The sequence below is a fragment of the Hemiscyllium ocellatum genome, chromosome 2, assembly GCF_020745735.1.
Source record: "Hemiscyllium ocellatum isolate sHemOce1 chromosome 2, sHemOce1.pat.X.cur, whole genome shotgun sequence".
NCBI classification, from domain to species: Eukaryota; Metazoa; Chordata; class Chondrichthyes; order Orectolobiformes; family Hemiscylliidae; genus Hemiscyllium; species Hemiscyllium ocellatum.
The window spans coordinates 29,842,883-29,857,148 of NC_083402.1; the positions used below are offsets into that span (position 1 = coordinate 29,842,883).

The 14,266-nt window shown below is 40.4% G+C and overlaps 1 protein-coding gene across 1 annotated transcript in view; it reads right to left on the reverse strand.

Moving 5' to 3' along the window:
• Positions 1-5,199: 5,199 nt before the first annotated feature.
• Positions 5,200-14,266, reverse strand: part of cfap97 (cilia and flagella associated protein 97) — a 47,639-nt gene continuing 38,572 nt past the window's right edge. Inside the window, exons 3-4 of the mRNA XM_060835369.1 lie at positions 7,408-7,537; positions 5,200-5,490 (exon numbers count right to left, since the gene is read on the reverse strand). Of these exons, the coding sequence (XP_060691352.1) occupies positions 5,429-5,490; positions 7,408-7,537 (192 nt within the window). The 3' untranslated portion in view covers positions 5,200-5,428. The remainder of the gene's footprint in view (positions 5,491-7,407; positions 7,538-14,266) is intronic.

Sequence of the window (14,266 nt, forward strand, 5' to 3'; positions counted from 1 at the left end):
TCGGATTGTGGCATCTAATTTCTGACCTGTCCCCCATAACCTTTGACTCTTTTGTCAAAAATCCATTTCTGCCTTGAATATATTTGATAACTCAACCTGAAGACATTGTCCTTGGTTCCTATTATATATCCTTTTCTAGCAACAATTTGAATTCCCTGGTGTTTGCCTGGGATTAAACTAGAATATTAGCAACCTTGTGTCATATGTAATGCCAAGATGAGATTTGATGTTACCACATAGTTGTGCCATTACCAAGACCATGTATTTCCACTGTTACATTTCGCACCTTCATTTCTTTTTAGCTCAACTGGTGTTGAAACTTTCATTGATGCCTGTGTTAACTCAAGATTTAACTATTGTAAGCACCCCTGACTGGTCAGTCACATTATACCCTCTGCAAATTTGAGATCCTCTAAAATTCTGCAGCCTGTATCCTTCCTCACATCATGTCCTATTCACCTATCACCATATGCTCGCTATGCAACTCTTCAATTTTAAAATTCTTATCCTTGGCCAGAGTTTTGCCAGCCCTTTGAAAGAGGGAAATATGTCCTTTACTTTGTAAATGCCAGGGAATGTAACCTTGATTTGTGCAATGCAAACCTTGGGAGTTCAGGCATCATTCTGGTAAATCAGCTCTGCAATTTATCCAAGCCCAATATATCCTCCTGAAAGTTTGGTGCAGACAGTAACTGCAGGTAAGGTCTTGAAAGGGAAGGAGTTACTCAAGAAAATTACAATCACCAGGGAAATGGTACTAGAGTTGTGGCTGACAGGTTCCCTGCCTCCCCTCCCAGGTTCTTGATGGGACTTCATCCTGGGGTCTTAAAAGAAAGAGGTAATGAGACAGACTTTGTGTTGGGTCAACTATCCAAAATTTCCTAAATTTGGGCATTGTTCCATTTGATTTAAATGGTGAATGCAATTCCCTTTATTCAAAAAAGGGAGATAGAAATCAGGAAATGGGTTAGTTAGCTTAACATTTGCAATTGGGAAAATCTTAGAAGTTATAATTATAGATGCTAAATTAGAGCATTAAGAAAGATTCAAGGTAATCAGACTAAACAAGATTTTGTGAAAAAAAATTATGTTGAACCCATTTATTCGATTCTTTGAAAGAACATGTTGATATGGGAGAGGCTGTGAATGTACTGTAGATAAATATTTGAAATATTTTTGATAAGATGCCACAATGGTGATATTACTACATAAGTAATCCTGAACCCCAGGCCACTATCCAGGGGTTATGGATTTGAAACTCACGATGACAAATGGTGAAATTTGAATTCAACAAAAATCTGGAATCTAAAGCTGGCCTAATGGTGACCACTGTTGGTTGCTGGAAAAACCTATCTGCACTGTCAACGTCCTATAGGAAAAGGCTCCAGATTCCCAAGGATGTAATTGATTCTTAACCACCCCCTAGGCCATTAGGTATGAATAATAAAGGGTGGCCTATCTAGTGACAGCTATCTCTAATGAGCAAATATAAAAATAACTTAAGGATGCAAATATGTTGGATGCAGTTTAAAGATTTACCGGACTAATAACTGGAATGGGCAGATTGCCTTATAAGGAAAAGTTACAGCCTTTTACACTGGACTTAGGAAGAGTAAGAGATGAATTGACTGAAATGCAAGATTCAGAGTTGTCTTGACAAGGAGCATGTAAAAATGCTGATTGCTTTTGTTGAAGAACCTAGAACTCGGTCACTGTTTAAAATAAGGGGTTAGCTCTTTAAGAGAGAGAGAGAGAGAGAGGAGTTTTTTTTATTATTTTCAGAGGGTTGGGAATCTTTGGAGATCGCTTTCTCAAAATGTGGTGAATTCAGAGTCTTTGAATGTTTATGTGGCAGAGGTAGAAAGACTCTTAATAAACAAGGAAGTGAAAGGTCATCAGAACTTTGAAGTTATCAAGTCAACCATGATCTTATTGAAAAATAGCACATCCTCAAGCAACTAAATGGCCTACTATTGTACCTAATTTATATTTTTGAATGTAAGTTCACATATTTAACTACAGCTGTATACAGCTGAAAGTAAAGCTGAATTGCCTACATATTCCAGTGCTCCAGATATAAAGGCCAGAATTTCATCAGCCTTGACTGTATTCTATACCTGTCTCAGACATTTTAATGACTTGCACAGCTGGACCCCAAAGACTCTTTGGACTTCCACTCCAAAGTATGGCCTTTACATTGTTATTTCCTGATTTTCTTTTTTGTTGAAATTTGCTAGAAATATTTTGTGAGCTGAATGTTTGTCAGTTGGATAGTGATGCAAGCCGAGAGTGTGGTGTTGGAGAAGCACAGCAGGTCAGGCAGCATTCTAGGAGCAGGAGAATCAATATTTCCGGCAAAAGCCCTTATGCTCCTCGGATGCTGCCTGGCCTGCTGAGCTTTTCCAGCACCATACTCTCGACTCTGATCTCCAGCATCTGCAGTCCTCACTTTCTCCCAGAAAGTGGTGCGAGTTTAGATTTAATAAAGCTTTCTGATTAAATCTGGAAGGAAGGCGGTCTGATGAATCAGATTGTTGTTTTTACAGATTTCAGGAAGCGGATGATTAATTGCTTGTAGTGATATGCCTTAGCCTTTGAACTTTGTCAAGCTTTCATACAATCAGTTACTTGGTGATTTCTCAATTATTGGTACCAGTACTTAAGTTAGTAATTGGGCTATAGTGTGCTATCCAGACAGGCAACTGGAGAAGATATTTCTGTAGGACTGGTACCTGTTGCTTCGAAAATGTTTCCAGACAGAACAGCCATTCCCATCAGTCTGCATGGAACAAATGAAATATTTTGCAATAACACAAGGAATGTGTTCAAAGATTACAAAATTCTGAAATGGTCCCAACACTGAATACAATGGAAGGACTGAAGGCAGGGCAAAATGAAGATGAAAGCACTGTTAGCATATCTATAATACAACAGAAATTAAAGTTGCAACAATAATGGCAAATGAATCCCAAAGAATGTCAACAGAACAGTTTAATGTACTTCAGACATGACTAAGTATCATAATTCAGTGACCTGTCCAAAGAGGTGCTCAATGGAAGAACCTTACCTTGACTGTTTCTAAATAGATCATAGCCTTATATATGTCTATCAGGTCTCTCCAGAATTTCCTTTGCATTGAGAACAACCACAGCTTTTCCAATTAAATTTTCCTCATGTTTAGAATCATTCTGCTAATATTCCTCAGGACTACTTGCAGATCAGTGATAGAGCTAAGTGATTCCACAAACAGATCTAACCTCTGCAGTCTCACCACTTCCAGTCATGAATGATGGTGACAATTAAATAAATCAATGGAAGAACTTTCCACATCTTTATCAAAGCTGTTCCAGTACAGCTAGAACAGTGGCATCTACCCAATGAGGTGGAAAACTGTGTAGGAATGGCCTATATATAAAAAGCAGATCAATTTACTCTGCCCAACTATCATCCCATCAATCTACTCTCAATCATCAGCAAAATGATGGAAGATGTCATTAATGGAATTATCAAGCAGCACTTGCTCAACAATAACCTTGTTACTGACAACCAGTTCAGTTTTGGTCATTCAGCGCCTGATCTCAGTGCAGTCTTGGTTCAAATATGAATGAAAGAGGTGAATTCTCGAAGTAAGGCGAGACTGATTGCATTAGATATCAAGGCTGCATTTGACAGAGTTGACATTAAGGAAGGCTAGCAAAATTGGACTCAATGGGAATCAGGGGGAAAACTCTGCTGGTTGGAGACACACCTAGCCCAGAAAATATTATGGTGTGGACATCTGTCATGTCAGATCCTTTACATGACTACAGGACGTCCAAGTACAGAATGACCAAGACAATTTCGCCCATTGACATTCAGTTGAATACACAACATGCTGGGAATTGTTCAGAACCAAACTGGATTAGTCAAATAAATAAATAAAGTTATAGAGGCATAGAGCATGGAAGCAGACCCTTTGGTCCAACCAGTACATGCTGACTACGATCCCAAAATAAACTAGTCCTGCCCAAGTGCACTTGGCCCATATCTCATCAAATACTTCTTATTCACATACTTATCTAAATATGTTTTAAACATTGTAACTATATGCACATTCGCCTTTTTTTCTGGAAGTTCAATCCACACACAAACCATCCAGTGTAAAAGAAGTTGTATTCCCCACCATGTCTTTTTTAAATCCTTCTCCTCTGACCTTAAAAAAATGCCACCAGTCTTGAAATTCCTCCACCCTATGGAAAAGACACTTGCCATTCACTATCTATACCCTTCATCATTTTATAAACCCTTATAATGTCATCTCTCAACCTCTTACACTTCAGTGAAAAAAACTCCAAGTGGCCACAAATGCAAGACAGAGGTTAGGAATGTGCAATAAGCAACTTAGATCATAACTCCACAGAGCCTATCCACCATCTACAAGTGAAAGTCAATAATGTATTGGAATAATCCGCACTTGACTGGATGCATGCAGCTCAAACAACATTCAAGAAACTGACACCATCCAGATCAAAATAGCTAACTTGACTGGCACCACATCCGCTCCCTCAATCACCAACATTCAGTGGAAGCAGTGTGTACTATCTACAAGATACACTGCAGAAATTCAGCAAGGCTCCTTAGCCCGCACCTTCCAAACCCGCAACTACTTCCATTTAGAAGATGGGTAGCAGATACATGGAAACACCACTGCCTGCAAGTCACCCTCTAAGCCACTCACTATCCTGACTTGGAAATATATTGTTGTGCCTTCAGTGTTGTTGGTCTCAGTCTTGGAATCTCTTCCCTAATGTCAATGTGGGTATACCTACACCCTATGGACTGCGGCAATTCAAGGAGGCAACTCACCATCACCTTCTGAAGGGCATCTAGGGATGGGCTGGCCCAGTCACTGATGCTTACATCCCACATGTGAATAAAAAACAAGGAATAGTAACCTTCATCCTTGATATTCAATGTCTTCTTAATCACTGAAATCTCAAATATCAACATCAACTGCTGACCAGAAACCGATTTAGCCAAAAGCAGTGACACAAATGCACCTCCAACTATTAATCAAGTGCAATCCATTTAAGATCAATTTGACATGTTTCAACTTTGAATAACACCATGCTCTATTGGAAACAATGTTTTAAAACTCAAATGAATTGCTATAAATTTCACACTTTATTAGAAATATTGTTTTAATTATTAAATGACTGTACAAAATGTATTAGCAGATATCAACTCACATTGCATACTTATAAAAACACAACTCAGTTTGACAGAAATAATGAAGTTCAATTTATGTTTAAAATACAGTTTAAGAATAGTCTTAAACATACAGTATGTAGCCGCAGAATCCAAGTTACTTATCAGCAACAATAAGCTTAGATCAGTTAAGCATTTATGACTAGGCCATTCAGAGAAGTTTGAATGATTTAGGTGAATCTCAGGCATTTTTGTTAGACATTGGATGAATATTTTTGCGGCTTGAGGATCTTGAACTAAGTCCTGAAATAAAAGAGAAAAATCCATATTACAAAATTGCATGTAAATGCTAAAATTGAATACAATGACAATTATTGGATTTTAATTAGATCAATTTAAGCCTTTGTATACTCATGTAGCTTGAATTCTGATTGTAGGGATAGATAGCCACTGGGTATAGCAGCAATGCTGCTGCCAGTATTACTCCAAAACCACCTCGATTATACAGTGTGTAGTATGATCTTTTATTAGCAGTTAATTTGATGATATATCAGGTAGCAAACTGACCCATGATGTAAGTCAGCGTTTGTTAAAAGCCAAGACTTGAATGCAGGTTTGGAAAGTTTGGCACAATTTCTTTTTTTTTTTGAGTTTCTCATTGTCAGCAAGAAACAAAGAGAAGCAGAATGCTTCATTTTTCTTCACATTTCCATATTATGTGCCTTAAACTCATGTTCTGCCAGTCAAAAACATTTCTCCTCACTTGCTCGATCATAACCTTTCATAAGTTTGAACACCCTTAATAAAATGCCCCTCAACCTTGGACTCTCCGTAGAAAACAATCACTGTGTCTCTACGTAACTGAAGCACCTCAGCACCAGTTTTCTGAAGGTTCCAGGAGGCCTTGATTTCCTCAAGTATTGTGTCAAATTCTTGCTATAGATTACTGCAATGACCTTCCCTATGGCAAACAGCAGGGATTCTACACTGTAACTACCACATCAAATCTTGTCTCCTCTCTTTAAGATGGTCATAGTTGTCTAGATACTTTTTACTGTGCTCTCCTTCCAGAACAAGTCATGTATAAGCACCAAAAGTTATTCTTCGGCCTATCTTTAGAATTTCAGTGGAAATAAATTTGACTAACTTCCCTACGATTAGTGACAAGTTGACAGATCCGTAGTTGTTATTTGGCTTCTCCCACATCCCTTCTAAAATAATGGATATTTGTAACTTCTCAGTTTAAAAGGTACAATGCCCCAATATATAGTGAAGAAAAATTGTAACATACACCTATAGTTAATTACCTTTTGCATTTCTTTTCATTCTTCAAAACAAAAGGGAATTATCAGGTGTCGGACATTTTTATCTGAAGTCTCATTATTTTCTCTGACAATTTTTAAAAACAGAATTCACGAAAACTTATCTTCCTCCAAACATATTTTTCACTCTTTAACCACTTTTGCATTACATTCTTCCTCTAGCATAAAAATACACAACTAATATTAATTAAAAAGCCTATTTATTCATTGCCTATTATGCTGTAGCTTGAAGAACGTACGATGTAGGGGCAAACGTAAGCTAATAAGCCCATCAAGTTTGTTCCGCCATTCAATGAGATCTGGACTGTTCTGATAAGCCTCAACTCCTCTTTCCTGCCTTTTTCATGTAACCCTTGCTTCCGTATTGCAATCTTGAATATACTTAACGTCCCAACCTTGACAGCCCTGTCATAAAGAATTCCACAGATTCACGACCTTTTGATGCAAACTATTTCTCATCTTAAATACGCGACCCCTTATTCTGAGATTATACCTGCTGATGCTAGATTCTCCCAGCAAAGGGAGACAACTCCTCTGCATCAAGCCTGTAAATTATTTTTAATGGGTTCATATTCCCCATGACGTTGCAATACTACCTGCTCATATTCATGTATGCTGAAAACATACACCTGTCCTAAGCAACATATATGGCAAAATATAACATTTAAATAAATAAGGATTATACCTGAATGTGCTTTAGTCTAAATAATGTGGTGCTCAAAAGATTATGTCAATTCTGTTACTACTGTATAGTAATATAGTAATATTAAGAACAGAGAATGAAAACAATTCTTCATTAACAATTAGTGAACATCAATGGAATGCACTATGATGGATTGTTCTAGTATTTTGTGTATACAGTGTGGTGTGTAAATACATAAACTTGATAAGCTCCCACTTGTTGGTGGCCTGCTTTGCGAAGAATAGGAGGACTCCACAAATGACATTTGACGTTGGTAATCCATCAATTGATTAGAACGCCTCAGCTCTTTAGTTGGTTTCACTGCTTCCAATCTCTTCAGAAATGCCTGCAGTTTTCAGAGAGGAACCTCATTTTAATACATAAACTTTATTTCAAACAACATGTACCATATTAAACCATTATGATAATAATTAAAATTGCTAGAATGTTGACAGTAGTTGATAAATGTTAATATTAACTACTTTGTTAACAGTATTGATTTTCTACTCCACCTATATTAGTCTTTCAGAGTTGAAAGGGTCATTATTTTTGATAGAACTGACATTAGTTGCACTGCATTTAAATTTTAATGAAGAACAAAAACCAAAAAGTTAACTCGTTTAATCTATCATCAAACACTGCATAATGTACATTAGAATGAATGCCAAAGGAACAAAGGGTTATTGATAGAGTATCATGTGGGGAAATGTGACAGGAGGTGGAGAAAGTAAGTGCTGAAAAACTATTGAGTCATAGAGTCATAGAAGATGTACAGCATGGAAACAGACCCTTCGGTCCAACTCATCCATGCCAACCAGGTATCCTAACCTAATGCAGTCCCATTTGCCAGGACTTGGCCCACATTCCTCTAAACCCTTCTTATTCATGTACCCATCAAGATGCCTTTAAACATTGTAATTGCCCCAGCCTCCACAACACTTCCTCTGGCAGCTCATTCCATACACACATCACCCATTGCATGAAAATGTTGCCCCTTAGGTCCCTTTTAAAATTTTCTCCTCTCACTCTAAACCTATGCCCTCTAGTTCTGGACTCCCCCACCCCAGGGAGTCTCTTTACCTTATCTATGCTCCTCATGATTTTTTAAACAGCTACAAGATCACCCCTCAGCCTCCTACGCACCAGGGAAAACAACCCCAGCCTATTCAGCCTCACCTTATAGCTCAAATTCTCCAAACCTGGCAACATCCCTTTAAATCTTTTCTGAATCATTTCAAGTTTCACAGTGTCCTTGATAGGAGGGAAACCAGAATTGCACACAATATTCCAAAAGTGAACTCACCAACATCCTATACAGCTGCAACATTCTCCAGGACCTTACTATTAAGTGTATAATTATGCTTTCAGAGGGATTTGGGTTCCTTTCTACAAACAAAATTAATATGCAACTACAGCAATCAGTTAGGAAAACAATGTTGTGTCAGTCTTTACTGCAAGGGATTTGGAATACGGAAGTAGAGTAGTTTTGAAATCGTACCAGTCTTCCAGAGATCACACATGCAGAGAGTGTTTTATTTGGCACTGGGTCAGATAGCTGGACTGTTGATTTGCAATGAGAGTGATGCCAGCAGCATTGGTTTCATTCCCATGGGTGCGGTGACCAAGAAGGTCCTGTCTTCTTAACCTCATTCCTCGCCTAAGGCACAGAGACACTTGGGTTAAACTCACCACCAGTTGCCTCTCTCTTTCTCTTTGAGACAACAATGCTGTGGTCCATTGCATACTCGTTTTTATATAGAGTTATGTTCCCTGTCACTGCACTAACCCGAGGCCGATGCATGGTAACAACTGTTGCATGGGATGTTTAAGTGCATGTGTGGAGATCAACTATGCAGCTTAGAGAAAATATGGGCAAGGAATACCACAAAACAAAGAGCAACATTAGCAAGATCATTATTTGAAGTAAGAGAGTTCATTTATCTGTCTAATAACGGCAGGGAAGAAGCTATTCCTGAATCCATTGGTACTCATGTTGAAGCTTCTGCACCTTCTGCCTGATGGAAGAGGTTGTAGAATTGTACACTTAAGCAATTACAAGGATGTTGCCAGGGTTGGAGGGTTTGAACTATAGGGGGAGGTTGAATAGGTAAGGATTGTTTTCCCTAGAGGGTCAGAGGCTGAGGAGTGAACTTAGAGGTTTATAAACTCATAGAACATAGAACAATACAGTGCAGAACGGCCCTCGATGTTGCACCGACCTGTGAACTATTCTCAGCTCGTCCCCCTACACTATCCCAAAATCATCCATGTGCTTATCTAAGGATTGTTTAAATCTCCCTAATGTGGCTGAGTTGACTACATTGGCAGGTAGGGCATTCCACACCCTTACCACTCTCTGCGTAAAGAACCTGCCTCTGACATCTGTCTTAAATCTATCACCCCTCAATTTGTAGTTATGCCCCCTCATACAAGCTGACATCATCAACCTAGGAAAAAGAGTTTCACTGTCTACCCTATCTAATCCTCTGATCATCTTGTAGGTCTCTATCAAAAATCCTCTTAGCCTTCTTCTTGCTAATGAGAACAGGTTCAAATCTCTCAGCCTTTTCTCATAAGACCTGCCATCCAGACCAGGCAACATCCTGGTAAATATCCTCTGCACCTTTTCCAATGCTTCCACATCCTTCCCGAAATATGGGGACCAGAACTGTACACAATATTCCAAGAGTGGCCGCACCAGCGTTTTGTATAGATACTGCAGCTCTGGAACTCAATCCCTCTACAAATGAAACCTAACACACTGTGTTGCCTTCTTGACAGCACTATCCACCTGGGTGGCAACTTTCAGGGACCTATATACATGGACTCCAAGATCACTCTGCACATCCACACTACCAAGAATCTTTCCATCGACCCAGTACTCTGCCTTCCTGTTATTCTTCCCAAAGTGCATCACCTCACATTTAACTGCATTTGCCACCTCTCAGCTCAATTCTGCAGTTTATCCAAATCCCCCTGCAACCTGTAACATTCTTCCACACTGTCCACTACTCCACTGACTTTAGTGTTGTCTGCAAATTTACTAATCCATCCACCTATGCCTGCGTCTAAGTCATTTATAAAAATGACAAACAGCAGTGGTCCCAAAACAGATCCTTGTGGCACACCACAGTAACCGGACTCCAGGCTGAATATTTTCCATCAACCACCACTTCTTTCAGAAAGCCAGTTTCTAATCCAAATTGCTAAATCACCCTCAATTCCATGCCTCTGCATTTTCTCCAACAGTCTACCATGTGGAACCTTATCAAAGGCTTTATTCAAGTCCATGTATACCATGTCAATTGCCCTACCCTCATCTACATGCCTGGTCACCTTCTCAAAAAACTCAATGAGGTTTGTGTGACACAACCTGCCCTTGATGAAACCATGTTGAATATCTGAAATCAAATTGTTGCTTGCTAGATGATTATAAATCTCATCTCTTATAATACTTTCCAAAACCTTTCCAAAACAGAAATAAGGCTCACTGGTCTATCATTACCTGGGTCATCTCTGCTGCTCTTCTTGAACAAGGGCACAACATTTGTAATCCTCCAGTCCTCTTGCACCAAACCTGTAGACAATGACGACTCAAATATTAAAGCCAAAGGCTCTGCCATTTCCTCCCTAGCTTCCTAGAGAATCCTTGGATAAATCCCATCCGGCCCAGTGGACTTGTCTACTTTCACTCCTTCTAGAATTGATAACACCTGTTCGTAACTAACCTCCATCCTTTCTAGTCTAATATCTCTTACCTCATTTCTTCTCCTCAATAATATTCTTTTCCTGAGTGAAAACCAATGAAAAATGTTCGTTTAGCACCTCTCTGATCTCCACAGGATCCACCCTCAACTTCCCACTTCGGTCTTTGACTGACCCTATTCCTACCCTAATCATCCTTTTATTCCTCACATAACTATAGAAAGCTTTAGGATTCTCCTTTATTCTATTTGCTAAAGACTGATCGTGTCCTCTCTTTGCTCTTCTTAACTCTCTCTTTAAATTCTTCCTAGCTGATCTGTAACTCTCCATCGCCTCATCTGAACCATCTTGCCTCATCAACACATAAGCTTCCTTCTTCTTCGTAACAAGAGATGCAATTTCTGTTGTAAACTATTTCCATTGTCTGCATCCCCTGCATTTTGCTACCCCATTCTATGCATCCTAATTCTTGCCTAATCGCATTATAAATGCCCTTGCCTCATCGATAACTCTTGACCTGTGGCATGTACCTATCCCTTTCCATCATTAAACTAAACGGAATTGAATTATGGTCACTCTCTCCAAAGTGCTCATCTACAACTATATCAAAAACGTGGCCTGATTCATTACCAAGCACCAGATCCAATGTGGCCTCCCCTCTTGTCGGTCCTTCAACATACTGTGTCAGGAAACCCTCCTGTACACATTGGACAAAAACTGATCCATCTGACGTACTAGAGTTATAGCATTTCTAGTCAATGTTGGGGAAGTTCAAGTCCCGCATAATGATCATCCTGTTCCTTTCACCCAGAGTAATTTTGCTAATCCTCTCTTCCACCTCCCTGGAAGGCGGAGGCCTATAAAGCACTCCAAGCAGTGTGATCTCTCCTCTCCTGTTTCTAACCGGAGGGGCATAGATAGGGTACGTAGACAAGGTCGTTTCCCTGGGGTGGGGAGTCCAGAACTAGAGGGCATAAGTTTAGGGTGAGAGAGCAAAGATTTAAAAGGGACCTAAGGAGCAACTTTTTCACGCAAAGGGTGGTGTATAAATGGAATGAGCTGTCAGAGGATGTGGTGGAGGCTGGTGTAATTATAACATTTAAAAGACATCTGGATGAATACATGAATAGGAGGGGTTTAGAGGAATGTGGGCCAAGTGCTGGCAGATGGAGCTAGATTAATTTAGGATATCTGGTTGGCAGGGACAAGTTGGACTAAAGGGTCTGTATCGTGCTTTACATCTCTAATGACTCTATAATTCAATAGGCTCAGATTTTAGTCATATGACAAAGACAGGCATTTCAAATGCTCCATTTCATTACTGCTCACAATGTGGTCTCCTCTACACTGGGGTAACAAAGTGTAGACTGGTTAATCACTTCACAGAACATCTACATTCTGCTTGCACAAAAGACCAAGCTTCCAGTGCCTGCCTCTTTAACACACTACCCTGTCCTCTGGCCAACATCTCAGGCTTGCTGCAGTGCTCCCATGAAGCTCAGCGCAATCTGGAAGAACAACATCTCATCGTCTGCTTGGGGACCCTGCAGGCCTTCAGACTCAATATCGAGTTCAATAATTTCAGGACCTGAATGCCATGTCTTTGCCCTCTGCCACACACACTGGGCCTTGTTATTACACTGTCTGCCATTACACAGTATTGTTAGTCACTAACAGTCTCCATTAACAGTTATTTACCCACCCAACTGATCGTAATCAACTCTTTTGTCTGCCTAACTGGCCTTCTATCTCTTTGGGCTCTATCCCTACCTAATGTTTACTCCTTACCCCCTCCCCACCCTATTGTTTGCATACAAACCAACATTTTCCTCAATAGCATCAGTTCTGAGGAAGGGTCACTGGACCCGAAACTTTGATTTCTCTTCACAGATGCTGCTTGACCTGCTGAGCTTTTCCAGCAACATCTGTTTCCATTTCAGATGCTCATTGTGCTAATTGGAAGGTCATTAGCCTAAGAGCTTTACTGCTTCCAAAGTGTCCATTGCAGTGAAAAGGTAACAGTAAAAACAGTAGAACCAGTTTCCCAATGTTTTCTTTTGTCCATAGCTGCCTTGAAGTAGACCGTACAATTATACAGAATTGCTTCTGGAAATGTAAACACATGATTAACCTTTGTTACTGAATCCAGTAAAGTATTCCACTTACATAATAAAAAAAGAAATTAAACATAAAAATATAGAAGAGAACACAATTTCCTTTGAGATTTCTCTTTCTGTTCTCTGGCCATAACAATGTTGCCTGGACTCCATGGTCTCAGGAGAGGTTGGACAAGCTAGGACTTTTTTTCTTGAGCGCATAGGAGACTGAGAGGGGACCTTATAGAGGTGTATAAGATCATGAGAGGCATGGATAGGACATCAGTTTAAGGTTAGTGGGGAAAGAATAAAAGAGGGTGGTACGCATATGGAATAAGCTACCAGCTGAAGTCGTTGAGGAGAGTACATTAACAACATTAAAAAGGTACTTCGACAAATACATGGATAGGAAAGGATTAGAAGGACATGGACCAAGTGCAGAAAAATGAGGTTAGCATGGATGGATATTTTGGTCAGCATGAACCATAGAATCCCTAATGTAGAAAGAGGCCCTTCAACCCAACAAGTCCATACCAACCCTCCGAAGAGTAACTCATCCAGACCCATTCTCCTACCTGTTAAACTACGTTATTCCTAATGTACCACATCAAGCACCTCCCTGAAAACTCTGGGACAATTTAGCTTGGCTAATTCACCCAAACCTGTACATCTTTGGACTGTGGGAGGAAACTGGAGCACCTCTAAGAAACCCACACAGATATGAGGGTGGTGGTGGGTGGGGAAAGCATGCAAACTCTACACAGAATCACCATACCACCCTTGAACCACCATAGGGGTTGGGAGGTTGTTGTGGTGGGCGGGGGGAGCAATCCAGTAGAAAACACAAAAAAGCCCACCGACTCTCCCAAGGCACCCACTGTCAGAATGGGTAGGAGGTTCAGTCCTGCGATGACCCACAGCAGCGCCACCAGCTGAATCCGATTGCTGGGAATGCTGGTGCTCATTCTGGTGCTTCCGCAAGTTGCAGGACAATGTGAACTTCCGCCTGCACTCAGGGCAGGTGAACGGCCTCTCCCCCATGTGGAACCACCGGTGGGTCAGCTGGTTGGAGGAATTGCTAAATCCCTTCTGGCACTCAGGGGTACAGGAAGGGCCTCTCCCTGGTGCGGACCCACTGGTGCCTCAGTAGGGCAAAGAATTTGCTGAAGGCCTTTCCACACTCCGGGCAGCTAAAGGACCTCTCCAGTGTGGACCCGCTGGTGGGTCATCAGGGTTGGAGGAATTACTGAAGGCCTTCACACACTTGGGACAGC